The sequence below is a fragment of the Capricornis sumatraensis genome, chromosome 9, assembly GCF_032405125.1.
Source record: "Capricornis sumatraensis isolate serow.1 chromosome 9, serow.2, whole genome shotgun sequence".
Classification (NCBI taxonomy): Eukaryota; Metazoa; Chordata; class Mammalia; order Artiodactyla; family Bovidae; genus Capricornis; species Capricornis sumatraensis.
This window is the reverse complement of record NC_091077.1, coordinates 11,260,739-11,287,134: the sequence shown is the minus strand read 5'-3', so window position 1 is coordinate 11,287,134 and position 26,396 is coordinate 11,260,739. Positions and strand designations below refer to the sequence as shown.

The 26,396-nt window shown below is 41.1% G+C and overlaps 1 protein-coding gene across 1 annotated transcript in view; it reads right to left on the bottom strand.

Annotated features, from left to right (window-relative positions):
* Positions 1-26,396, bottom strand: part of LOC138085647 (adhesion G protein-coupled receptor E2-like) — a 91,931-nt gene that overhangs the window by 17,500 nt on the left and 48,035 nt on the right. The window contains exons 4-16 of the mRNA XM_068980109.1: positions 23,443-23,496; positions 20,539-20,634; positions 19,969-20,210; positions 19,660-19,806; positions 17,769-17,903; positions 15,058-15,104; positions 14,885-14,962; positions 14,291-14,468; positions 9,536-9,643; positions 9,131-9,351; positions 8,767-8,946; positions 7,055-7,252; positions 6,548-6,783 (exon numbers count right to left, since the gene is read on the bottom strand). Coding sequence (XP_068836210.1) covers positions 6,548-6,783; positions 7,055-7,252; positions 8,767-8,946; positions 9,131-9,351; positions 9,536-9,643; positions 14,291-14,468; positions 14,885-14,962; positions 15,058-15,104; positions 17,769-17,903; positions 19,660-19,806; positions 19,969-20,210; positions 20,539-20,634; positions 23,443-23,496 — 1,920 coding nt within the window. The remainder of the gene's footprint in view (positions 1-6,547; positions 6,784-7,054; positions 7,253-8,766; positions 8,947-9,130; positions 9,352-9,535; positions 9,644-14,290; positions 14,469-14,884; positions 14,963-15,057; positions 15,105-17,768; positions 17,904-19,659; positions 19,807-19,968; positions 20,211-20,538; positions 20,635-23,442; positions 23,497-26,396) is intronic.

Genomic DNA, 26,396 nt, shown 5'->3' with positions numbered 1-26,396 from the left:
GCAGAACTCTCTTTCACACAAATTACAGCAAGATCTTTTTCCCTCATTCTTCTCCTAGAGTAATGAAAATAAAATTAAAATAAAAAATGGGGCCTAGTTAAACTTAAAAGCTTTTGCACAGCAAAGGAGACCATAAACAAGATGAAAAGACAACCCTCATAATGAGAGAAAATATTTGCAAATGATGCAAATGAAGCAACTGACAAAGGACTAATCTCTAAAATGTACAAAGAGTTCATGTACACAGCTCTCTCTCTCTCTCTCTCTCTCTCTCTCTCTCTATATATATATATATATATATATATATATATATATATATATATATATATATAAACCAGGAAAAAATGGGAGAAAGACCTAAACAGACATTTCTTAAAAAAAAATCATACATAGTGAAAAAACACATGAAAAGATGCTCAACATCGCTAATTATTAGAAAAAGAGTTATCAAAACCACAGTGAGGTACTACCTCACACCAGCCAGAATGGCCCTCATCAAAAAGTCTGCAGAAAATAAATTGTTGGAGAGGGAGTGGAGCAAAGGCAATCCTCCCACACTAATGCTATGAATGTGCACTGGTACAGTCATTATGGAGAACAATATGGACATTCCTTAAGAAACCAAAAATAGCACTACCATATAATCTAGGAATCCCACTCTGTGGCATATATCTGGAGAAACACATGGCTTAAAAAAATAATTGCACCCCAATGTTCTCTGCAGTACTATTTGTAATAGCCAGAACATGGAAGCAATCTAAATGTCCATCAATAGAGGAATGGATAAAGAAGAAGTGGTACATATATACAATGGAATATTACTCAGCTATAGAGAAGAGTGCCATTTGTGACAACATGGATGGATTTAGAGATTGTCATACTGAGTGAAGTAAGTCAGACAGAGAAAGACAAATATCATAGTATATTTCGTTCCAATCCCAAAGAAGAGAAATGCCAAAGAATGTTCAAACTACTGTACAATTGCGCTCATTTCACAAGCTAACAATGTTATGCTCAAAATTCTTCAAGCTAGGCTTCAGCAGTATGTGAACCAAGAACATCCAGGTGTACAAGCCAAGTTTCAAAGAAGCAGAGGAACCAGAGTTCAAATTGCCAATATCTGCTAGATCATGGGAAAGCAAGGGAATTTCAGAATAACATCTACTCCCGCTTCACTGACTACACTAAAGCCTTTGACTGTGTCAGTTCAATTCAGTTCAGTCACTCAGTCGTGTCCGACTCTTTGCGACCCCATGAATCGCAGCACGCCAGGCCTCCCTGTCCATCACCAACTCCGGGAGTTCACTCAGATTCACATCCATCAAGTCAGTGATGCCATCCAGCCATCTCATCCTCAGTCATCCCCTTCTCCTCCTGCCCTTAATCCCTCCCAGCATCACAGTCTTTTCCAATGAGTCAACTCTTTGCATGAGGTGGGCAAAGTCCTGGAGTTTCAGCTTTAGCATCATTCCTTCCAAAGAAATCCCAGGGCTGATCTCCTTCAGAATGCACTGGTTGGATCTTCTTGCAGTCCAAGGGACTCTCAAGAGTCTTCTCCAACACCACAGTTCAAAAGCATCAATTCTTCGGTGCTCAGCCTTCTTCACAGTCCAACTCTCACATCCATACATGACCACTGGAAAAACCATAGCCTTCACTAGACAGACCTTAGTCAGCAAAGTAATGTCTCTGTTTTTGAATATGCTATCTAGTTGGTCATAACTTTTCTTCCAAGGAGTAAGCGTCTTTTCATTTCATGGCTGCAGTCACCATCTGCAGTGATTTTGGAGCCCCCCAAAATAAAGTCTGACACTGTTTGCACTGTTTCTCCATCTATTTCCCATGGAGTGATGGGACTGGATGCCATGATCTTCGTTTTCTGAATGTTGAGCTTTAAGTCAACTTTTTCACTCTCCTCTTTCACTTTCATCAAGAGGCTTTTGAGTTCCTCTTCACTTTCTGCCATAAGGGTGGTGTCATCTGCATATCTGAGGTGATTGATATTTCTCCTGGCAATCTTGATTCCAACTTGCATTTCTTCCAGTCCAGCGTTTCTCATTATGTACTCTGCATAGAAGTTAAATAAGCAGGGTGACAATATACAGCCTTGACGTACTCCTTTTCCTATTTGGAACCAGTCTGTTGTGTACCTCACAACATACTGTGGGAAATTCTTAATGAGATGGGAGTACCAGACCACCATACCTGTCTCCTGAGATACGTGTATGTAGGTAAGAAGCAACACTTAGAACTGGACATGGAACAAGTGAATGGTTCAAAATTGGGGAAGGAGTACATCAAAGCTGAGATTACATCATGTAAGATACCAGGATGGATGAATCACAAGCTGGAATCAAGACTGCAGGGAGAAATATCAACAACCTCAGATATGCAGGTGACACCACTCTAATGGCAGAAAGTGAAGAGAAACTAAATAGTCTCTTGATGAGAGTGAAAGAAGAGAGTGAAAAAGCTGGCTTGAAACTCAACATTAAAAAATACTAACACCATGGCATCCTGTCCCATCATGTTGTGGCAAACAGAAGCAGAAACCGATTTTCAGTGACAGATTTTCTTGGGCTCCCAAATCACTGTGGATGGCGACTACAGCCATGAAATTAAAAGATGCTTGCTCCTTGGAAGGAAAGCTATGGAAAACCTAGACAGTATATTGAAAAACAGAAACAGCATTTTGCTGTAAAAGGTTCATATAGTTAAAGCTATGGTTTTTCCAATAGTCATGTATGGGTATGAGAGTTGGATCATAAAGAAGGCTGAGTGCCAAAGAATTGATACTTTCAAACTGTGGTGTGGGAGAAGACTCTTGAGAGTCCCTTGAATTGCAAGGAGATCAAACTGGTCAATCCTAAAGGAAATCAACCCTGAATATTAATTGGAAGGACTGAGGCTGAAGCTCCATTACCTTGACTGCCTGATGTGAAAAGCTGACTGATTGGAAAATATCCTGATGCTGGGAAAGATTGAAGGCATAAAGAGGAGGGAGTGGCAGAGGATGAAATGGTTAGATAGCATTACTAATGCAACTGATATAAACCTAAGCAAACTCTGGGAGATAGAGGAATCTCAGAGGGCAACATAACAACAACAACAAAAATTCACCACGGAATATGTGCTGAACCTCAGTTACTAGCGGAGAAACAGCTCAGATGCTCAAGTCCACCAGCAGCTAGTGGGGGCTGGGTGCAGAGGTTTGGGCTGGTGGCTGGTTCTTAGGGTAAGGACTGGGTTTGAATGCCCTGTGGACAATCAGAAGGGGCTAATGTAACACAGCAACCCAAACCATGTGAACACCAGAGAGACAAAGAAAATCAAAGGACCTTTCCTGCAGGAAGGCTCAAGTGCTCCATGTTGACACCTGGTGAGATCACAGAACAAATATTGTGCCCTAGTGAAAACCAAAGAAGAGTAAGCTGCTGCCATTTTCGACCCTCCTTCCCTGGAGGCAGAGAGGTAGGTGTGTGACAGCCAGAGCTGGAATGCAAGGGGCTGCTGCAATCTTGGCCCCAGAGACTGCATTTCTCACCAAACTGTGAGCAGGCTGTCAGTTGATCACCATATCTTCCTTGGATCCTGGACAGTTCACATTGGCAAGGAATGTCACAGCCTGAGACCAGCTCCCCAGAGGAGACACACAGCACACCTGGCATAGTGCCCTCTTCACACAGCAGAGAAATTGAGCAGCTTGGACTGGGGAAGTGCATAAGATGCATGGCCCACCCAGGACAGTGTGCTCACCAAGCACCTGGTTGCCAGAGTTGCTTGGACATGGGAAAGGCACAAAATGCACAGCACACCTGGGTCTGAGCCTTACGGAGGCCACCATCATCCTGATACCAAAATCAGACAAAAACCACAAAAAAGAAAACTATAGGCCAATATCACTGATGAACATAGATGTAAAAATCCTCAACAAAATTCTAGCAAACAGAATCCAACAACATATTAAAAAGATCATACATCATGACCAAGTGGGCTTTATTCCAGGGATGCAAGGATTCTTCAATATTCTCAAATTAATCAATGTGATACAGCATCTTAACAAATTGAAAGATAAAGACAGTATGATTATCTCGATAGATTATCTCAATAGATGCAGATAAAGCCTGTGAAAAAATTCAACACTCATTTATGATAAAAACTTGAGAAAGTAGGCATAGAAGGTATACCTCAACATAACAAAAACTATATATGACAAACCCACAGCAAACATTATCCTCAATGGTAAAAAATTGAAAGCATTTCCTCTAAATCAAGAGCAAAGCAAGGGTGCCCACTCTTACCATTACTATTCAACATAGCTTTGGAAGTCTAGCCGCAGCAATCAGAGCAGAAAAAGAAATAAAAGGAATCTAGATTGGAAAAGAAGTAAAACTGTCACTGTTTGCAGATGACATGATCCTCTACATAGAAAACCAGAAAATTGCTGGAGTTAATCAATGAATATAGCAAAGTTGCAGGATATAAAATTAATAAAGAGAAATCACTTGCATTCATATACACTAACAATGAAAAATCAGAAAGAAATTAAGGAAACAATCCTATACACCATTGCAACATTAAGAATAAAGTACTTAGAAATACATTTACCTAAAGAAACAAAAGATCCATATATAGAAAACTAGAAAATACTTATGAAAGAAATCAAAGATGACACAAATAGATAGAGAAATATACCATGTTCATGGATTTAAAGACTCAATATAGTGAAAATGAGTATACCACCTAAAGCAATTTATAGATTCAGTGCAATCCCTATGAAAGTTCAATGCTATTTTTCACAGAACTAGAACAAATAATTTCACAATTTGCATAGAAACGCAAAAAAACCTCAAATAGCCAAAGGAATCTTGAGAAAGAAGAACAGAACTGGAGGAAACAACCTTCTTGACTTCAGAATATACTACAAAGCTACAGTCATCAAGACAGTATAGTACTGGCACAAAGACAGAAATATAGATGAATGGAACAAAATAGAAAGTCTGGAGATAAATCCATGCACATATAGACACCTTATATTTAACAAAGGAAGCAAAAATATACAATGGAGAAAAGACAGTCTCTTCAACAGTGGTGCTGGGAAAACTGGTCAACTACCTGTAAAAAATGAAACCAGAACACTTTCTAACACCATACACAAAAATAAACTCAAAATTGATTAAATACTTAAATGTTAAGACTAGAAACTATAAAACTCTTCGAGAAAAACATAGGCAGAATAGTCTCTGACATAAATCACAGCAAGATCCTCTAAGACCCACCTCCCAGAGTAATGGAAATAAAAACAGAAATAAACAAGTGACACCTAATTAAACTTAAAAGCTTGTGCCCTTTGAAGGAAGCTATAAGCAAGGTTAAAGGACAGCTTTCAGAATGGGAGAAAATAATAGCAAACAAAACAACTGACAAAGAATTAATCTCCAAAATATATAAGCAGTTCATGCAGCTCAGTACCTGAAAAATGAACAACTCAAACAAAAAGTAGGCCAAAGACCTAAGCAGACATTTATCCATAGAAGACATACAGATGGCTAACAAACACATGAAAAGATGCTCAACATTACTCGTTAGTAGAGAAATGCAAATCAAACCACAGTGAGGTATCATTTCACCCTGGTCAGAATGGCCATTATCAAAAAGTCTACAAACAATAAATGCTGGAAAGTGCATAGAGAAAAGCTAATACTTTTGGACTGTTGGTGGGAATGCAAACTGGTACAACCGTTATGGAGAACAGTGTGGAGATTCCTTTAACACTGGGAGTAGACCTGTCGTATGACCCAGCAATCTCATTGTTGGGTATACTCCCCAAGGAAATGAGAATTGAAAGAGACTCATATACCCCAACGTTCATTGCAGCATTATTTACAATTGCTAGGACATGGAAGCAACCTAGATGTCTATCAGCAGATGAATAGATAAGGAAGATGTACATATACAGAGTGGACTATCACTCAGCTGTAAAAAGAACCTCGTTTGAATCAATTCTAGTGAGGTTGATGAAACTGGAGCCTATTATATACAGAGTGAAGTAAATCAGAAAGAGAAAGACAAATACTGTATATTAATGCCTATATATGAAATTTAGAAAGATGGTAATGGAGATCCTATATGCAGGGCAGCAAAAGAGATACAGATGTAAAGAATAGACTTTTTGGGCTCTGTGGGAGAAGAGGACGATGGGATGACTTGAAAGAATAGCACTGAAACATGTATATTAGCACATGTAAAATAGATGACCAGTGCAAGTTCGATGCAAGCAGCAAGGCACACAAAGCCAGTGCTCTGGTACAACCCAGAGGGAGAGGATGGGGAGGGATGAAGCAGGAAGGTTAAGGATGGGGGGACACATGTACACCTGTAGCTGATTCATATTGATGTATGGCAAAGCCACCACCACGATATTGTAAAGTAATTATCCTTAAATTAAAATGAATAAATTGAGAAAGATAAAATGAAAGTGCTATGTTGGCTCTATGATGGCCTTAGTCATGCATGAGAAGTTAGGATGGCAGGAATTTGCTTTTACTGTTTGGGTGTTCCATAAAGATGAGGCCTGGATGCAGAAGAAATGGCCACAATCACAGCCGGGACTCCGTAGCCCACTGGGAACGTGAGCTTCTTCATGAACCTGTTGACATTGGAGTAGTTGACCACCGTCAGGTTGCGTGCAGTGAGGAAGAGCTGCAGACCCTCCAGCAGCATCCAGGTGAAGGAGGCCAGGTAGAGATAGTGTAAGGCACCTGCGATGATGGCGCACAGCACCTGAGGGAGGAGGAAGGTGGCACCTGGATGGTTTGTCAGGATGGAGCATGGCCCCAGAATTTCTTCTATGACTTGCCACTGGGGATAATTCTGATGTAAATGAATGAATTATCAATTGAATGCTTGCTTTCTAGTTGTGTCAGTACTTGTGAATTGGCTACTTATCCATCTAACATTACCTGGAATCCCATTATATTAAGGAGTCCAATGCAGTATGGCCCCATGAACTCAGCATCCCTGGGGCAGGGATATTCTGGGACAGTATACGTACCTTGCTCTCAGTTCTGTTGATGGCTGTCAGGAAGAGCAGGTGGGCCAGGAAGAGGCAGAGCGAGAGCTGCAGGTGGAGCGAGGTGCTGATATTCTGGATGGCTTTGCACAGCAGGAACGTGAGGGCCGCCAGGAAGAGACACAGCAGAGAGAGGCTCAGCCCCACATAGGTGATCACAGTCAGTGTGAGATCCTCCTCCTGGGACCCAGCAGAGAGAAGATCAGTCATGCTTTCCTGCTGTGGGGTAGTGATCCTTCCACCATTTTTATTTGTAGACATAGAAAAATCAGGAATGGAGGTACTGAGTAGATTATGTTATGGATATGTTTATGGATATGTTATGTTTGTGTTATGTTTATGGATAATTTTCTCCCAGTTAAAAAATATAGAAATTTATAGGATCTGAATGATAAAATCTGTGCCTGGAAGGACTGAAGGATAAGAGAGTCCTAATGAAGACCAAGACCTGTATCTCACAAGGGTTTATTTCCCTCTAGACTTTAAAGCATGACTAAGCTTCTCAGTTAACTCGATAGGTTCACAAGGCAAGAAACTACATTTTGAACACCATTCTCCATCCCCGTAATGTAATGATCTATGACAAAGTCTCTACCCGTTGTCATGATCCAGGTATCAATTTCCAACCCCCAACTGTGAATTCAGCACAGTTTATCCCTGTAATATTTCTTCATGATTGACCACTTACAGATTTATAGCTAATTCTTGGGTAAAAGAGAAAAACTACTATGCTTGGATGTTGGCTGTAGCTTAAAATTGATAGTGTCTGCCTCTTTTGGCATGCATGTGTTCTCAGTCACTCAGGTGTGTCTGACTTTTTGTGACCTCAAGGACTGTAGCCTGCCAAGCTCCTCTGTCCATGGAATTTTCCAGGCAAAAATACAGGACTGGGTTGCCATTTCCTCCTCCAGGGGATCTTCCCAACCCAGGCACTGAACCTGAGTCTCCTGGATCTTCTCAATTGGCAAGTGGATTCTTTACTACTGAGCCACCTGGGAAGCTCGCCTCTTTTTGGAAATCATCCTAAATACCTGAGGACAAGGAAAAAATATCTGCCAATTTCCTTTTAGAATAAGTCTGGGTGAAGAGAGAGAGGGAGAAGACAGAGGGAGGTGCACAAAGGATGAAGAAAATGAATGTTAAAATTTGCAAATTAGGTGCTTCTGGATAAAAAGCAATTGAGTATGGTAGCACCAAGTTTATTTTTGCACCATGTCTCTATGTTTGATTTTGTTTAAGAATGAAATGTTTAAAAATAAATAACCAGCCCTCCAGATGATTCTGATGCACTTTAACATTTGAGAATGTTTGGCTTATTGCATAAAATTAATTTTTGTACTGTATTAAAGTTCCCAAGAGAGGTCCATATGGGAAGAAATGCAGATAGCCCCTAATAGCTAAACATTGCCACCTGCTGACAGATAGGAAGTCAAGGAGACCTCAGCCCTACCACCACAAGGAACTGAATTGTGCCAAAAATTAGAGGGTTAGAGGAGGACTGCAAACCTCAGATCAGAATGCGGCCCAGGCTGACAGAATGATTTCAGCCTTGGAAGAACCTGAGCAGACATCCCCTCTATACCATGCCAGATCACTGACCTGTGATAACTGGGAGACAGTATTTTTTTCAGGTTTTACACGTGTGAGACTTTGTTCCACATCAAGATACTGAATGCGGCCCCTCTGAGGGTCACCTGCACATTGTAGTAGGCCATGAGGACAGCAAAGCTGCTGAAGTGGGTGCACTGGCAGGTGGTGCTGTCGTCTCTGCTGTCCATCGTCCTGCAGCCTCTGGTTGCCCAGTGGCCACTTCCATTCTGGCCCTGCTCCCAGAAGACACAGTGCACCTTCCCCTTTGTTTCAGAGGTCCTTGACTGTAGAAACAGGAAGTAGGTTTGAGCTGGTGGTTCTGTTGCTCAGAAATGCTGACTCAAATCTAGCTCGTGATGGATTTTCCTTGGGATATGATGCACCCGTGACAGACATCCCTGAAGTACAAAGGCTGTGCTCAGGACTCAGGTCTCTCTCACACCCACAGCTTCATCCACCAGGACTCACATGTTTGAAGACCAATTTGACTGGAGAACTGAGGTTCTGTGTGTTACTGTTGCTGATAAAAACAGATATGACATCAGACAGCAGGATAGGGGGAATTTCCTGCAGCAATTCCCCGTGTGCCTCATGTGGAACTACCTGTTCCTCAGCATCCACGATCAGGGGCACTTTATCCAGCAACTTTTCAATCCCAGGTATGGAGACAAGGCCCACCACAATGGGACCTGCAGGACAAGGGCAAGGTTGATACCTTGGGGTATCCATGACTCCTCCTTTAATGAACTATTTCCCTGTGGCCCCACCATTACCCATAGTTTCCTTTAAAGTATACATTTCTGTTTATTGCTTCTTTGAGTATCATATTCCATTTTGAATTTCTAGGGATCTGTACCCTGCCACAACCATTACCTGAGTCATTAAATTCATGCACTGTATCCCAGATCAGTATCATCTTTATGTTATTCTGAATCAAGGTGACATTCTTATCTTCTTTATCCAGTGCCTTCAGTGACATTTCTAAGAGTTGTGAGGGTTATAGAAGGAAGTTAGATTAGTAATTGTGCCTATGATGATATGCATACTACCATTATTTGCATACATAAAAATAAATATTTTAATATATTATATACTGTGTGCTGCCCTTATTTTGTCAATCGTGTCCAAATCTTTGCAACCCCATGGGCAGTAGACTACCAAGCTCCTCTGTCCATGGGGATTCTCCAGGCAGAATACTGGAGTGGGATACCATGCCCTCCTCTAGATCTTCCTAACCCAGGGATCGAGCCCAGGTATCCTGCATTGTAAACTTTGGATTAATATTGGAACCTTTACTGTTGATCCACTAGGGAAGCTCAATAATACTAGTCTCAGTAGCCTATCCCTTCTCCAGGGGATCTTCCCTATGCAGGAATTAAATCAGGGTCTCCTGTATTGCAGGAAGATTCTTTACCAGCTGAGCTACCAGGGAAGCCCCTTAATATATTATATAAATATGTAGATAGTTTATATATTACATAATGTATATTATATGGGCTTCCGTGGTAGCTCAGGAAATAATTGATAAATCAATTTATCATTGATTTACATGATATCTAAATATGATGATTTATATGTATAATCATTTATGTGATTGTGCAAGCATATAAATGATTATATATCATTTAATCAATGATATATAAATAATAATATTTATAATAATGTATATTATAAATAATGATATTATTGTTTTAAGCAATATCATTTGGTACACATAATAGTGGTATATGCATATATCATTTAAATTTACAAAGGATTGTAAGAGAACATTGAGCAATTATTCAACAACATGAAATGCAACCTAAATAAAATGGCAAAATTCCTAGAGACACAAAATACAAAAAATTGATTTAAGAAAATGGAAAATCAGAGTAATTCAATAACAGATAAATAGATTGAATCAGTATCCAAAACTTTCCAAAATGAAAAGATTAGAACAGATGGCTTCTACAGTGAATGCTCCCAGGCATTCTGGAAAAATTAATACTAATCCTTTGTAAACTTTTCTATAGAATAGAAGAGAAATAGCTCTACCTAAATAGTTCCATGAGACCATCATTGTCCCAAGAACAAAACAAGATAATGTATCACAGTAATCCCAATAAATCAATGTCAATTTGAACATAGATACACAAATAGTCAACAAAATACAAGGAAAAATTTTATCCAAGGAAACTTAAGACTTGTATATTGAACTCTACAAAAGACTGTTGCAAGAAATTAGAAACTCTAAATAAATCATAAGACATCCTGTGTTCATGGATCAGAACCATCATATTAAGATCTCAACAGTCCCCAAAGTGATTTATGGATTCAATGCAATCTGCATCAAAATTCTGACATCATTAAATCAATTTTCAGCAGAAATGGAAAGCTCATCCTAAAATCCATAATGGATTGCAAATGACCTGGATAAACAAAGCAATCTTATAGGTGAAAGACAAATTTGGAGGCATTACAATTTCTGATTTCAAAACATACTGCCAACCTACAGCATTCAAAATGGTGGGAAATTGCTATATGAATACCGAGAAGTAAAAGAGAACTGAGGATCCAGGAATAATCCATGCATCTATGGTCAGTTGATTTTCACTAAGGGGTGTCAAGACCATCAATGGGCAAAGAAAAATCTCTTTAGCAATGATGCTGAGACATCCAGCTTTCCACAAACAAATGAAGGAATTCAGTGACCTACTTCACACAATAAATTTTAATAAAGAAATGGGTCAGAGACCCATTGGGGTCAAAATGGGTCAAAGATCTACATTTAAAAGTTAAAACTAGAACAAGTAGGACAAAAACACATGGGTAACTCTTCATGACCTTGGATTTGGAAATGGATTATTAGATATGAAAAAGTATGCAGAAGCAACAAAAGTGCCAATAGATTATATAGACTTCATCAAAATGGAAATATCTATTCATTAAAATGAAAAGACCACAAAAAAGTGAAAAGGTAATCTACAGAATGGGAGAATATATTGGCAAAGACATATCTCATAGGATCTAAATTAAGATCTATGAAGATCTCTTATAGCTTAACAACCGAATGTAAAAAATTGAAATTGAAAAGAAAGAAAAATACTCTAGTAGATGTTTCTCCAATAAAATATAGACAGATTCAACAATGACATGAAAAGATGTTCAACATCTTAGTCACTAGGGAAATGCAGATAGAACCATGATGAGATATCACCTGACACACACTAGAAGGGCTACAAAATATTGTAAAGTTAAAAAAAAAAAAAAAAATCCTCCAGAAGGAGGTAACTGCAAAAATAAAAAGATAAAAAAAATAAAATAAAAAAGAAAAAGAAGGCAAAATGAAAGTAACGTGTTGCTGAGAATGAGGAAATTGGAATCCTCATACATTGCTGTTGATAATGTTAAATGAAGAAATAGCCACTTTGGAAAACTGTTTGGTGGTTCCTCAAAAAGCTGAAGGTAGAACTACCACATTACAAAGCAACTTTACACCCTATTATGTGCCCAAAAGAACTTTATTCAACAGTTATTCAAACCAAAACTTATGCTACAGGGACTTCCCTGGCAGTACAATGCTTCCAAGACTCCGTGCTTCCAATGCAAGAGACAGTTTTGGCCTCTGGTCAAGGAATTAAGATCCTACTTCCCATATGCTGTGAGGTGCGGGCAGAAAAGAAACACCAATTCATAGTAGCTTTGGTCACAACAGTTAAAAGTTGGCAGCCAGGCAAAGTCCATCAATGGATGAATGGATAAACAAAAGAAGGTACATCCATGTACAATACATTATTATTCAGCCATAAAAGAATGAAATACTGATACATGCTACAACATGGATGAACCCTGGAAACATTATGCTAGGTGAAAGAAGCTAGACATTCAGGTCATATATCGTTAATTCTATTTATACAAAATTTCCAGCATGGCAAATTCATAGAGACAGAAAACAAATCAGTGGTTGGCAGGGACCAGGGGAACAGAAGATTGAGGAGTGTTTGCTTAGTGGCTACAGTTTTTACCTTGGGAGAGTTGAAGTTATTTTATAAATAGAGGTGATGATTACAACCTTATGATGTGCTAAATGCTACTAGATTTTACACTTTGATTAAAATTGTGAACTTTAGTGTCTGTCAGTGGAGGAATGGGATAAAAAGATGTGGTGATTATGTAGAATAGAATATTAATCTATCACAGCAAAGAATGAAATTCTGCCATTTGTAACGTTGTAGATAGACCTAGAGAGTATTATGCTTAGTGAAATAAGCTAGTTAGAGAAAGACAAATACTGTATATCATTTCTATGTGAAATATAAAAATAACATAAACCAAGATATGCAAAACAGAAACAGATTCATTGATATTGAAAAGAAACTAGTGGTTACCAAAAGGGAGATGGTAGGGTGTAAGGGCAAGTTAAGGTTATGGGATTAAGTGCAAACTGCTATGTTTAAAATAGATAAGCAACAGGGCTATATTGGTTAGGATAAGGAATATAGCCATTGTCCTGTAAGAACTTGTAATGGAGAGTATTCTGTAAAAATACTAAATTACTATGCTATACTCTGAAACTACTATAAATAAAAATAAAATTTTAAAAATAAATAAATACTTGTGCTAAACAAAACAAATACTCAATTGAAACAGATTATACCTACATGACAAATAACATGAGAAAGTTATGTTATTCCAAATTAAAAATTTTCCCTTTTGTAACCATTTCTATTTTGTCTTAAACTTTTCATTATCATTATTTTTATGCTCATAATTTATTTACAATGAAAGTGTATATTATATACAATTTTATTCATTTATATCTTTCTTACTGAGGTATAATTGACAGGTATAGTGACTCCATACTTGAATATATTGCAAAACGGTCACCATAAAAACTAGTTATTATGGAACATATGTATGGAGAATCCCATGGACAGAGGAGCCTCGCCGTCTACAGTCCATGGGTTGCAGAGTCAGACAAGACTGAGCCACTAACATATGTATGATTTGGAACATCAAACAGAGTTCCAAATTTTTCTGTGGCAAGTCCTTTTAAGATGTACTTTCATAGCAATTTAAAATACACAGTACAGTACTATTAACTATAGTTACCATGTTGTACGTTCCCATAACTTATTTTTAACTGGAAGCTTGTACCTTTTGACTTCTTGGCACCATTTCCTGTACTGCTAACCTGGTCTCTGGCAATCACCAATCTGTTCTCTATGTTGATGACCTTGATGTTTGTATAGTTTTTTGAAAGTGTTAGTGGCTCAGTTGTGTCTGACTCTGCAACCCATGGACTGTAGACGGCGAGGCTCCCTCTGTCCATGGGATTCTCCAGACAACAGTACTGGAGTGGGTTGCCATTCCCTACTCCAGGGGATCTTCCTGACTCAGCGATCAAGCCCAGGTCTCCTGCATTGCAGGCTGACTCTACCATCTGAATCATTAGAGAAGCCAGGGTATTTCTCTTCCTCTGTCTTATTGTTTTGCTTAGCACAATAATTTACTTATTTTTTAAAATTTATTTTTATTTATGAGGTCAACATGAAATACAACCCTGGTCACTGGGCTCTAGTGAGGTTGGGAAAGGAATGAACCAGGAATGAGCAGAGGAGGAGCCTGGAGGCTGTTCCAGGTAATTACCTGTGCCTGAAGGTGAACTGAAGTGCAGTGATTCATTGTTCAGGGACTTGCTCAGTCCTCTCAAGACAGTTTCCAGGCCAATAAGCAGGTTAGAGGCCACAAGATGCTGTTCTGAGTTGGGCAGGGTTTCCAGGTCCCGGGGGGCTTCCAGCATTTCATCCACCCCCTGTATGAGGTTCTGCAGAGATAAGGACACAGAGCCAATAGATCACACACCTGAGAGGTTGTATGAAGACATTACCCACTCACTCACAGAGAACAGAGCTTGGAAACTGTTTGAGTGATAAAGGCAGTGCCAGGTAGGGTTCTTTGGGGAGTCTTTGCTCCTGGAATCCAACCATTCAGAGGTCAATATTGTACATGAATGTCAAAGATGACATAAACCCAATATTCAGGAGCTACAAGATTAAAGGTTTTTAGAAGGTGCACGTGGGAGTCTAACAGTGACTACACATGTCCACACTTCCCACCCACCCTGGGAGAGGCAGGGCCTCAGAGCAGTGCACCATTATGTGGAGGTATCTTCTCCCAGACCAGATTTTCCCACAGCACCTGTGGGAAGCCTCTACCTGCCTCCCTGGGTCCTACCTTTACCTGGATAGTGTCCTCGACAGGGACTGACTGCATGTTTTCACTAAGATTCTGGACTCTGTTGAAGAAGCAGGAGAGCATCTGAGGGGAAGAATATGAGGAGGTTAGAACTTAGGGGAAATAGGTGGGCTATATGGAGGCATTTCCTGTTGCGTGTTGTCTGCTGGGCCACTCACCGAGCTGTTGATACTTGAGGGTGCGGTCCAGGTGTGGATGGAGATCTCTGCAGGGAACAGTACAGTGGATCATTAGGGGTGAGAGCATTTGTGTGTGTGTGTTGTGAGTGGGATCTGGGGTCAGGTCAGGCCAAGTACCATCCCAGACATTAATCCCTGAATATTTGGTTACTCAGAGTAATAGTTTAAGAAGAACCATGAACATAAGAATGAATAAAAAAGAAGGAACAGAATGCTTGGTCCTGTATATTTCAATTAGGGAACCAAAGACTTTATGGCTGCAGAGGACTCACAACATCATGATGAGTCGGGGCAGACATCTGGTCCCCCTAGATCAGAGTCCTCATCTCTGGACCTAAGGGTTTCCCTTCTAAGGCCCCAGACCCAGGTGGAAGGTCTGCAATAAGACAGAAAAAGATGTAGGAGGGATGCACAACTGAGGGATTCAAGTTCAATCTCTAACTGGGCATTGAGACTTCTTCCTGTCTTCTTAGATGGTGGCAGTCGCTGGAGACCTGTCTTAAAGGTTGGTGAGATGAGATGGAATTGAGTGCAGGATAGTGGAAATGGGGTGTGAGGAGGGGAGGATATGAGGATTGGGAATTCCTCATCCTGACAAGTGTGCTTCTAGGAAGGAGCTGGGACTAGCAGCCAGATCTCTTCTCCATGTTGCTGCTAAGTCACTTCAGTAGTGTACGACTCTGTGCGACCCCATAGATGGCAGTCCACCAGGCTCCCCCGTCTCTGGGATTCTCCAGGCAAGAACACTGGAGTGGGTTGCCATTTCCTTCTCCAATGCATGGAAGTGAAAAGTGAAAGTGAAGTCGCTCAGTCGTGTCCAACCCTCAGCGACCCCATGGACTGCAGCCTTCCAGGCTTCTCCGTCCATGGGATTTTCCAGGCAAGAGTACTGGAGTGGGGTGCCATTGCCTTCTCCGTCTCCATGTTGAGCAGTTTACAAATCTCCATGAGACACACATACAAATGCATAAAAGAAACTCTGGGAATACCTCTAGAGTGACAGACCGAACATCAGTCAAAGACAAAATCTGATAAAATCTACTTTTATAAAAGATATTAAGTAACACATGGATACTTGGAAAACAAAGATAATTTAAAACATGAAAAAAAAAAGGAAGAAAGAAAGTAAATCACTCCTATGTCCATTACACAGATCCCTGGAACTTTCTTTGAATTTTTTTTCTCATCATATTGCACATATTAGGAATATTTTTCTCTAGTAGAAATAAATGTCCATCAAAAACTTTTATCAGTAAACAAGGAATATTTCTTTTAAAAACCATATAATTCTCCCCTACTTTTTAGTATTGTGGTAAAATTCATAAAACATAAAATTTACCATCTTATCAACTTTTTTAGCAATATAATTTCCATTATGATCTTATATTGTTGAAAATAAAGTCTTTAAATTTTAGATCTGGATCTTGGTTCTATGCCTCTACTAAATGTGTGACTTTGGATATATAACTTAAGCTCTTTGGGCCCAAATACGATTATTGAAAAAAAGATTCTGCCCTGAAAAAGTAAAACTCCTAGAATAAAATATGACAGTTGAGCAAACTGGGAGAAGGTGGGGGAAAAAAATCGAAGTGTGCTAGCATCCTGGGTCTGCTATGAGGATTGATGTGGGAAACCACAGTGGTCAGTGAGGAGGAGTTCCTGGTGAGCTTGAGATAGTGAAAGAGCCTGAGCTTCCTCCTGGGCATTTCTTTAATTCTGTTGGTTCATTTATTTCTCCCCTTTCTTTTTGCCATAAAAATATTAATAGTGTAACAGTATGAATGATGATAACAGCTCTCATGTGTTGACAATTTTCTCCGCACTAAGGTCCGTCTAGTCAAGGCTATGGTTTTTCCAGTAGTCATGTATGGATGTGAGAGTTGGACTATAAAGAAAGCTGAGTGCAGAAGCATTGACGCTTTTGAACTGTGGTGTTGGAGAAGACTCTTGAGAGTCCTTTGGACTGCAAGGAGATCCAAGCAGTCCATCCTAAAGATCAGTCCTGGGTGTTTATTGGAAGGACTGATGTTGAAGCTGAAACTCTGATACTTTGGTCACCTGATGTGAAGAGCTGACTCATTGGAAAAGACTGTGATGCTGGGAAAGATTGAGGGCAGGAGGAGAAGGGGACAACAGAAGATGAGATGGTTGGGCGGCATCACTGACTCGATGGACATGGGTTTGGGTAGACTCTGGCATTTGGTGATGGACAGGGAGGCCTGGTGTGCTGCAGTTCATGGGGTCACAAAGAGTTGGACACGACTGAGCAACTGAACTGAACTGAACTGAAATTTTATCTTTTCTTCACTAAGGTAAATATTAAATCTAAGTTCATCCATATCGGGAATGTTTGATGACTACTTCTGGTTTACAGACAAGCAAATAATGCACAGAGGAGAAACAACTTCCTAAATGTCAAAGAGCCTGTGTCCAAGCTACACTTTGCACCAAGTAGCTCAGCTCTGCTATGTCAGCTCTCAGCCCTCTCTCAACTGATCATGAAGACAAGATTTTCCACTCCCCTCATGCTTTCCTGTGCTGTCACTTTTATGTTACACTTGTTAAAATACTTCTGAGATGCTCCCATGACTGAGGGCTCTGGAGGCCCTATTGTGTCCTCTCACAATCTCTATATACCACCCCCAAGCATATACCACCCATAAGTTTATGCCACCCGCAAGCCTCTGTACCATCACAAGTCTCTGAGCGGCTGGTGATGACTTCCCCAGTTGAAGACGTGAATCCTGGGATGCAGCGACAGGTGTTGGCGTCAACACATTTGGAGTTTGGAGGGCACCACCGAGCACAACGTGTTGTGATAGAGGCTGTGTGGATGAAGATTATGGTCAGAAGACCCAAGAAACTGAGAAAGTCAGCTGCATGCTAGAGACCCAATAGTAGAGGAGGGGAAGAAAGTGTTGAATGGCTGCCACTAGGAGTGAAAAGCCTCAGAAAACTCTGGATATAATGGGGAAGAGTAACAGCTATTAGTATCCTTAGAGGATACTTTTGCAGAATAAACCTCCTTTCCCCATTTTATTGGTGAGAGGACCCAGACCATGGCATACACACTCAAGCATATGTCATCAATGGAGCTGGGTGCAGAGACTCACTTTTAAGGTTCTGGACTGCAGTGTTCATTGTCTTCAGCAGTAGTAGACTCAATTCTGTGGCAGAAAGACAGAGATGATGAAGAGAAGAGAGTTGAGCTCTAATTGCAACCACTATCCCCATGGCCTTTGCCTTCTTAGTGGATGGCTCTGGCTCTATAGCCCATTGCTCTCAGCAACATTCCTGAGGCTACGGTACTTTACTTGGAACCAAGGAATCAACACTTTCCCTCCATTTCTTAGGTCTCTTAAGGGATCAGTCACTGATAGACACAGCCCCTGTGGAACCTCATGTGCTGCACGTTCGTAGAAAGAATAGCGCTCTCTCATCCATGCTAGCTCAGACTCTAGCTCCATGAAGCTGGTTCAAGACCCATCCCTGAGCCAGGACCCTCAATATGCTTTCAGGAAGGGGTAAGGAGTGTAAAGATGATGCCAGACAGGTCAGAGGCTCCTGGACACTGGGGACCAGACTAGGAATACAATGGGGGTCTACTTCCAGCCATGCAGACTTGGTGTTGTAAGGATTCATTTCTTGTACCCTTGGAAGGCATTTTCCAAACTGAAATGAAATGGTAAGACTCATCATCTGAGTGAGGCCAGCTTTGTGTGAGGGCTGGGTGGCTGAAGAAGGAAGCAGGTGCTGATGGATAAGGAATGGCTGGTGTTTCTTTCTTCCTTGCCCTGGGCATCCAGCTAGGGATGCAAACTTGTGGGCTCCTTCTGCGCAAAGCTCAAGTGGTGTGAGTCAATGTAGGGCCTTTGTTGACCTCCTAAGTAGAGAGTTGGGCTAGGACAATGAAGCCCAGTGACACTCTCTCTTTCCATCTGTGCCAGATGGGAGCCACTTTGAGTATATGTGTTGTGGTTCATGTCATCTACCCATTCTGACATAACATCCTCCCAGGTCCCAGTCATTTGAGTTTCCCATAAGCTTGTTAATTGAAATTATTGGTCAGGGGCATGGTGGATACTTGCATAGTGAAATAGACAAAGGCTGAGTAGCCAAGGAACTGGGTAAGTTTACCCAGGGGAAGGGCTGGCTGGGGAAGATGGGACCACCCTCGAATATCCCCCTTCCAACATTTTAGACAGAGTTCTCAGGTCCATCATTCCAGAAGAGTCTGAAAGGACCCCTAGCTTGCTCACCTCTGTATGGGATCCAGGTGAGAAAGGTCTCATCATGGCAATTAATGATGAAGGGTACAGATAGTGCCCTGGGACTCATTGCATTGGACGTCAACTCCTGAAATGTCTTGAATACCATTTCTCTGTTTATTTTGAGAAAATAAGATGCCAAGTGTCAAGGGGGCATCCAATATTGCCGAAATGACACTCTATGTGGGGTTCTGACCCTTGGGATTTGGAGAGAGAGGGGATACCAGTGGATGCTGAGAACAGACCTTTGTGGCCTAGAGTAAGTGGCCAAACTTAATGAATGAGGAAATGAAAGAAATGGGTTCCTTCTTACCAAACGTTTTCTTAGTACACTCATTCTCAAATTCTTTTTGAGAAAGAGTTCTGTTTCCTCTGCATTGACGCTGTGTGTTGTTAAAGTTCTGGCAGTCTACATATATTCCAGAGGACACTTTCCATGATGGTCCACACTTGTTGATGTCTGGAACACAACAGGACAAAAAGTCACCTCTCAAAGGTATGAATTCCATTGTGAATTCACATGGCACTCACGTCCATCCTGATCTTGAACTGACTCAGCTCCTCATTAGCTCTTGTAGGGTTAGGCTGAACTAGCACCAGTTGCTCCAGAAAGCTCACTTACTGTTCTGCTCATCCCTGCTCTCTGACTGGATCTGCATGTACCTTGATTCAAACACTCTGCTGTGTCTTATGGGGACTGGAAGGGGGTCTGCATCCCTGCTGCAGGCCTTTTGGGGTAGACAGAAAAAATGACTTGGTTCCAGACCATCCTCTTGGTTGCTGTTTGCATCATCAGGGACATGCATTTGAGCTCCAGTCATTCCTAACTGTGAGTGACAGTGACACTGTAGTCTTCCCATGATGCTGAGGAAACGGAGGCAGTCATGACTGGAGGATTGTCCAGAGTGATATCCATCATTTACAGCTGAGGTTAGGGGTAGGTGATCAGGCTCCTACCCATCGATCCCCTCCACCTCCACTTTAGTCATAGCAGTCCTAGTACACCCCACAATCTTCATCAAGCACTCCCTCAGCTCTCATGTTAAGACTTCTTGAGATGCCCCAGGATGTTGCTATGGGAGACTTGCTTTCTCCACTTCTGTAGAAATCCCATTTTATCAGAGCCTGTCATGCATGGGAATGAGGAAGCAGCTCACAGCTGAGTCACTGCAGGTGTTCTCTGACATTTTACCTCTCCCTGCACCTAAACTTAGGAGGAAAAGTGCCCATGAGCCAGGTCCCCTTGGAATAGGTCAAGGAACCATAGAGCAAGTGCTGGGCACCAACGCTAAAAACAAGAGCAACTTAGTAAAAATGCAGGAATACAATGCTTGGCCCTTGTACATATATGATCTCCTTCCAGTCAGGGAGCCAAAGACATTTAGAGCCTGGAAGGACTCACAGGGTCATGATCAGTCAGGGTAGACAACTGGTCTCTCCCAGGTCAGAGTTTCTTATCTGGACTCTTGACATTCCCTTCTAAGGCCCCAGGTCCAGGTTGTGGGTAGTATTAACATAAGGATATGAATGGAAGGGGGAGGGATGCACACCTGAGATATTCTTGTTCGGCCCCCATCTGATCGCTGAAATTTCCTCCTCTCAGATGATGGCAATAACTCGAACCCATATTAAAGGCTGAGGGATAGGGAAGAGTGAGTGGGGGCACATGGGAATGAGTGCTGGAAGGGGAAGACATGAGGATGGGAGATTCCTCAACCTGACAAGTGTAGTCCAAGAAAGGAGCTGAAATCCAGTTACAGCAGCAGCCGGATTTCCTTTCCATGTTCAAGAGTCTGCATATCTCCCTGAGACACACACATGCAAGTTCACAAAGGAATCTTTCAGATACTCCCAGGGTCAAGTAAGGGCTGTGCAGTAATCACAACATCTTTTCCTTTATTTGATAAAATTTACTTTCCCCCAAATTTTAAATCATACATGGATACTTAGAAAACAGGGAAAAAGTGAAAAAAAGAAAAAAAAGGGAAAAAATCACCCAGAAGTCTAGTATTCTAGAATATTGTAGGTTTTTCTTTCTTTTTTTTTTTTACTCATTGTTTCAAATATGCTAGGATAAATTTATTTCATTACCAATAACTCAGACTATTTTGAGTAGATGAAGAATATTTCTTGATGAAAAATCATATAATTTTCTTCTTCCTCATTAAAAAATTGCAGTAAAATGTCCATAACAAAAGTTTTCATCTTACCTTTATGTTTAATGATTTCCTTTTGTGGTTCATGTTTTTGAAGAATAAAAACTCCTTGGCTTTAGACATGGTCTGTTTCTACTACGTTATTAGTTATATAACTTTGGACATCACTCAATCTCTTTGAGCCTGAATTTGCTAATTACAAAAATCAGGCTACCTTGAAGTCAGAAAATTCATAGAAAAAACCATACTGCATAAGCTTCTTGACATTGGTCTTGCTGCTGCTACTGCTGCTAAGTCACTTCAGTCATGTCCAACTCTATGTGACCCCAGAGACGGCACTGGTCTTGGCAATAGCTTTTTTTTTTTTTTGGATTTGACAGCAAAAACAAAGCAACAAAAGCAAACTAGAGAGGTGGGACTCCATCATACTACACAGCTCTGTACAGCAAAATGAAGTGAAATCACTCAGTTGTGTCCCACCTCATGGACTATACAACCCATGGAATTTTCTAGGCCAGAATACTTGAGTGGGTAGCTGTTCCCTTCTCCAGGGAACCTTCCCAACCCAAGGATCAGACCCAGGTTTCCCACATTGCAGGCAGATTCTTTACCAGCTGAGTCACAAGGGAAGCCCAAGAATTTTGGAGTGGGTAGCCTGTCCATTCTCCAGAGGATCTTTCTGACCCAGGAATTGAACCAAGGTCTCTTGCATTGTAGGCAGATTCTTTACCAACTGAGCTATCAGGGAAGACTGTACAGCAAATGAATCTATCCAAAAAATGAAAAGAAAATCTACAATATCAGATAATAATTTACAAATCATACATACATAAAGGGTCAATATCTAAAATATATAAAGAACTCATATGACTCAATAGCAAAAAAAGAACCAAATAAAGTGATTGAGTAAAAAATGGGTAGATGATCTGAATAGACGTTTTTCCAAAGAAGACTACCAAATGGCCAGCAGGTACATGAAATGTGTTCAACATCACCAATCAACGAAATGGAAATCAAAACCAGATATCACCTCACACTTGTTAGAATAACTATTATCAAAAAGACAAGAAAGAACAAGTGTTAGTGATGATGTGGAGGAAAGGACTTTTTTCCCATTGTTGGTATCAATTAAATTTGCAGCTCCTCTGGGACTGCTCACTTCCTTCATGCTTTCTTAAAGTGTCTCCTTTCTTATTTTCAACAAAGTGCTTCTGTGCTGCCCTCAGAGCTGAATGCTATAGATGTACCATAGCCTCTCCCCAAATCTGTCTGAGCATTTCCACCACCCCAGGGCTCTGTACCATGGCAACTCTTCAAGGGGCTGGTGAAGCTGTCCTCAGATGCAGAACTGAATCCTGGAATGCAGCGGCAGGCATCCGTGTTGACTCATGGAGGGTTTGGAGGGCACCACCAAGCACAGGCTGTGAGGGAAGAAGCAGTGGGGATGGAGGTCAAGGAATGAACAAAGCCTGCTTCAGGCTGGTGATCTAATAGTAGAGGAAGGGAAGGAATGGATGGGATGGCTTCCATTGGAATTTATTGTTGTTTAGTCATTAAGTCATGCCTGACTATTTGTGACCCCATGGACTTTAGCCCACCAGGCTCCAGGGGATTCTCCAGGCAAGAATGCTTGAGTGAGGTGCCATTTTCCTCCTCCAGGGGATCTTCATGATCCAGGAATTAAACCTGTGTCTCTTGCATTGGCAGGCATATTCTTTACCACTGAGTCACCTGGGAAGCCCTCTCTTGGAATAGGAAGAGACAAAAACTTCTGAGCATGTTGGGGTGGGGAGGAATAGCTTCTCCTACATTCATAAAACTGTCTGGACCTTACATTCAGCATAAGCCTACTTTCTTCTTCTTTTGTTGGTAAGAGGACACAGACCCCAGCATATGCTCCACAGCTCATGTCACTAATGGGGCTGGCTGAACAAACTTACGTTTCTTGTTCAAGGATGTGGATTCCAATGGCAAAAACAGCAGAATCAAGAATCCTGGGGGAAAAAAAACAGAAAGATGACAGAGTAGAGTCACACTCAATTTCACCTCCTGTCTCCATAGCCATTGCCTCTTGGGGATGTGTTTCTGGGCCCTGTATCCTTCAGCTTTCCAGTGGCATCTCATATTCTCCTGTACTGTACTCAGAATCGAGAACTCAGCCTTTCACCTGAATCTTGGGTCTCCCTGAGGAGTCAGTCAGCAATGGACACAGTCATCATGGAAAAATCAGGTGCTACAGGTAAAGGACAGGCAATATATAGACCGGCAGCTGATGAAATGCATCTTTGAAATTCCAACCTCTTCCAGTGGAAGCGTTAACTTGTGGAGGAGAAAGTTCTTTAGATTGTTGTACCTAAGTTCTTTGTTCTCTGACAGTGGCAGAAATCTGCTCTGAAGATTTCTCTTTCAGGATCTCTCTTCATGTTTAACATACATGACACAGATGAGTTTGGGTAGTAGAAGTGAAACAGCCCTGAGTAGGAGCTCTAGCTCACAATTATGCCAGCAGGGCATGGAGCACTGGAATCAGGAGACAGGGAGTTTAGAGCATGTGAGAAGTAAGAACTAAGGCAACTTCTAAGGTAGAAGAACTAAGGTAGAGTCACTATCACCATGTTAAATGGCCTCTCCACATATAGCACCAATAACTTCTATGAAACTGAAAGAGTTAGTGGCTCAGTCTGACTCTTTGTGACCCCAAGGACTGTAGCCCACAAGGTGACTCCTCTGTCCATGGAGTTCTCCAGGCAAGAATACTGGAGTAGGTAGCCATTCCTTTCTCAAGGGGATCTTCCCCACCTAGGGATCAAATCTGGGTCTCCTGCATTTCAGCAGATTCTTTACCATCTGAGCCACCAGGGAAGTCCAATGACTTCTATGGTTCCTTCCAAGTGAACTCCTGATCCTGCTATAGTGTATCAAGAGCACAGCCTTTTTTCTTGATCCCCCAGTTTGGTCTGAGAAAATGAGTTACTGATCAAGTTTTCTGTTATGAAAAGAACGCTTATAAGTGAAATCTAAACAGAAATAATACAAATTAACTTACAAAACAGAAAGAGTCTCATAGACATAGAGAATGAACTTATAGTTGCTGGAAGTGGGGGAGAATGAAGGAAGGGATATTTAGGGAGTTGGGGATGGACATGTACACACTGCTATATTTAAAATGGATAACTAACAAGGACCTACTTCACAGCACAGGGAACTCTGCTCAATGTTATGTGGCAACCAGGATGGGAGGAATTTTGGGGGGAAATGGATACATGTACATGTATGGCTGAGTCCCTTCACTGTTCACCTGAAGCTATCACAATATTATTAATTGGACATGTGTGTGTGTGTTAATCGCTCAGATGTGTCTTACTCTTTGCAACCCCGTGGACTGCAGCCCGTCAGGCTCCTTTGTCCATGAAATTCTCCAGACAAAGATACTGGAGAGGGTTGCCATTCCCTTCTCCAGGGGATCTTCTTGACCCAGGGATCAAACTCACATCTCATTATGTCTCCTGCATTGGTAGACGGGTTCTTTACCATCTGTGCCACCTGGGAAGCCCCTAATTGGCTACACTCCAATACAAAATGAAAGTTTTAAAAGAAATGAATAAAAAAGAAAATAACTATGGATGCAAAGATAAAATTTACTCTTATAGGCAATATGTGGATCACGTATTAGAGTCTGCCATCTTATCCATGTGAGCCAGTGAACCCTATGAAAATATTTTATCATCTGTGAGTCTGCACAGAATTTTCCCCAAATGTGCCCAGCATTAAGAAAGTTCTGTTCCACATATCAGAAGATAAGAAATATGGCCATTCTCATAAAAACCAGAAAACAATTTACAAGCAATGAGGACAACATATAAGGAACATTTGACTTACTAGGTAACAGGTATTATTCTAAACAGTGAAGAAAATAAAGATTCATCAGAATTAAGCTGACCTTTCTGATACTGTTTTTTCACCAGTTCACTATTGGAAGTGTTGGTTGCTTAGTTGTGTCCGATTCTTTGCCTCCCCATAGGCTGCAGCCCACTAGGTTCCTCTGTCCATGGAATTTTCCAGGCAAGAATACTGGAGTGGTTTCCCTCAAATCATTCCATCCCACATAAAGCCTATAGACCAAGTAATGGTGTTTTTCTTATGCCATTAGAATTTTCACATAGGTTGGTTTTATACTCTTCTGGAAAAAAAAAAAAGTTTATCAGGCTAGTCTCAGCCATAGTACCCAGATATTTTGTCAAACATTAGTCTAGATGCTGCTGCGGGGTTTTGTTTTGCTTTTTAAGAATGAGATTAACATTTAAATCAGGGCTTCCCAGGTCACTTAGTGGTAAAGAATCTGCCTGCCTAGCAGGAGATGCGGGTTCAACCCCTGGGCTGGGAAGATCACCTGAAGAAGAAATTAGCAACTTGCTCCAGTATTTTTGTCTGGGAAATCCCACGTACAGAGAAGCCTGGTGGATTACAGTCCATCGGGTCCCAAAGAATCCGAGACGACTTTGAGACTAAACATGCATGCACACACACATTTAAATCCATAGACTTTGACTAAAGCAGGTAACTCTCCATTATATAGGTGATCCTTTTTCAAACAGTTGAAAACCTTAGAGTAAAAAGACTGACCTCACTGAGGAAGAGAGAATTCTTCCAGATTGCATTTGGACTTGAGAAGCAGGATTAGGTCTTCCCAGGGTTTCCAGCCTGCCTCCCTGTCCTGTAGATTTTGAACTTTCCAACCTCTGCAGTCCCATGAACCAGTTCCTTCAATAAATCCCTTTCTCTTTCCTTCTCTATAAACATTCCAGTGAATTCTGTTTCTCAGGAAAACCTGGACTAATACAGGTGGCAAAATGAGAAATATTTAAGTCTCCAATTTGCCTAGAAGTAAGTTTCA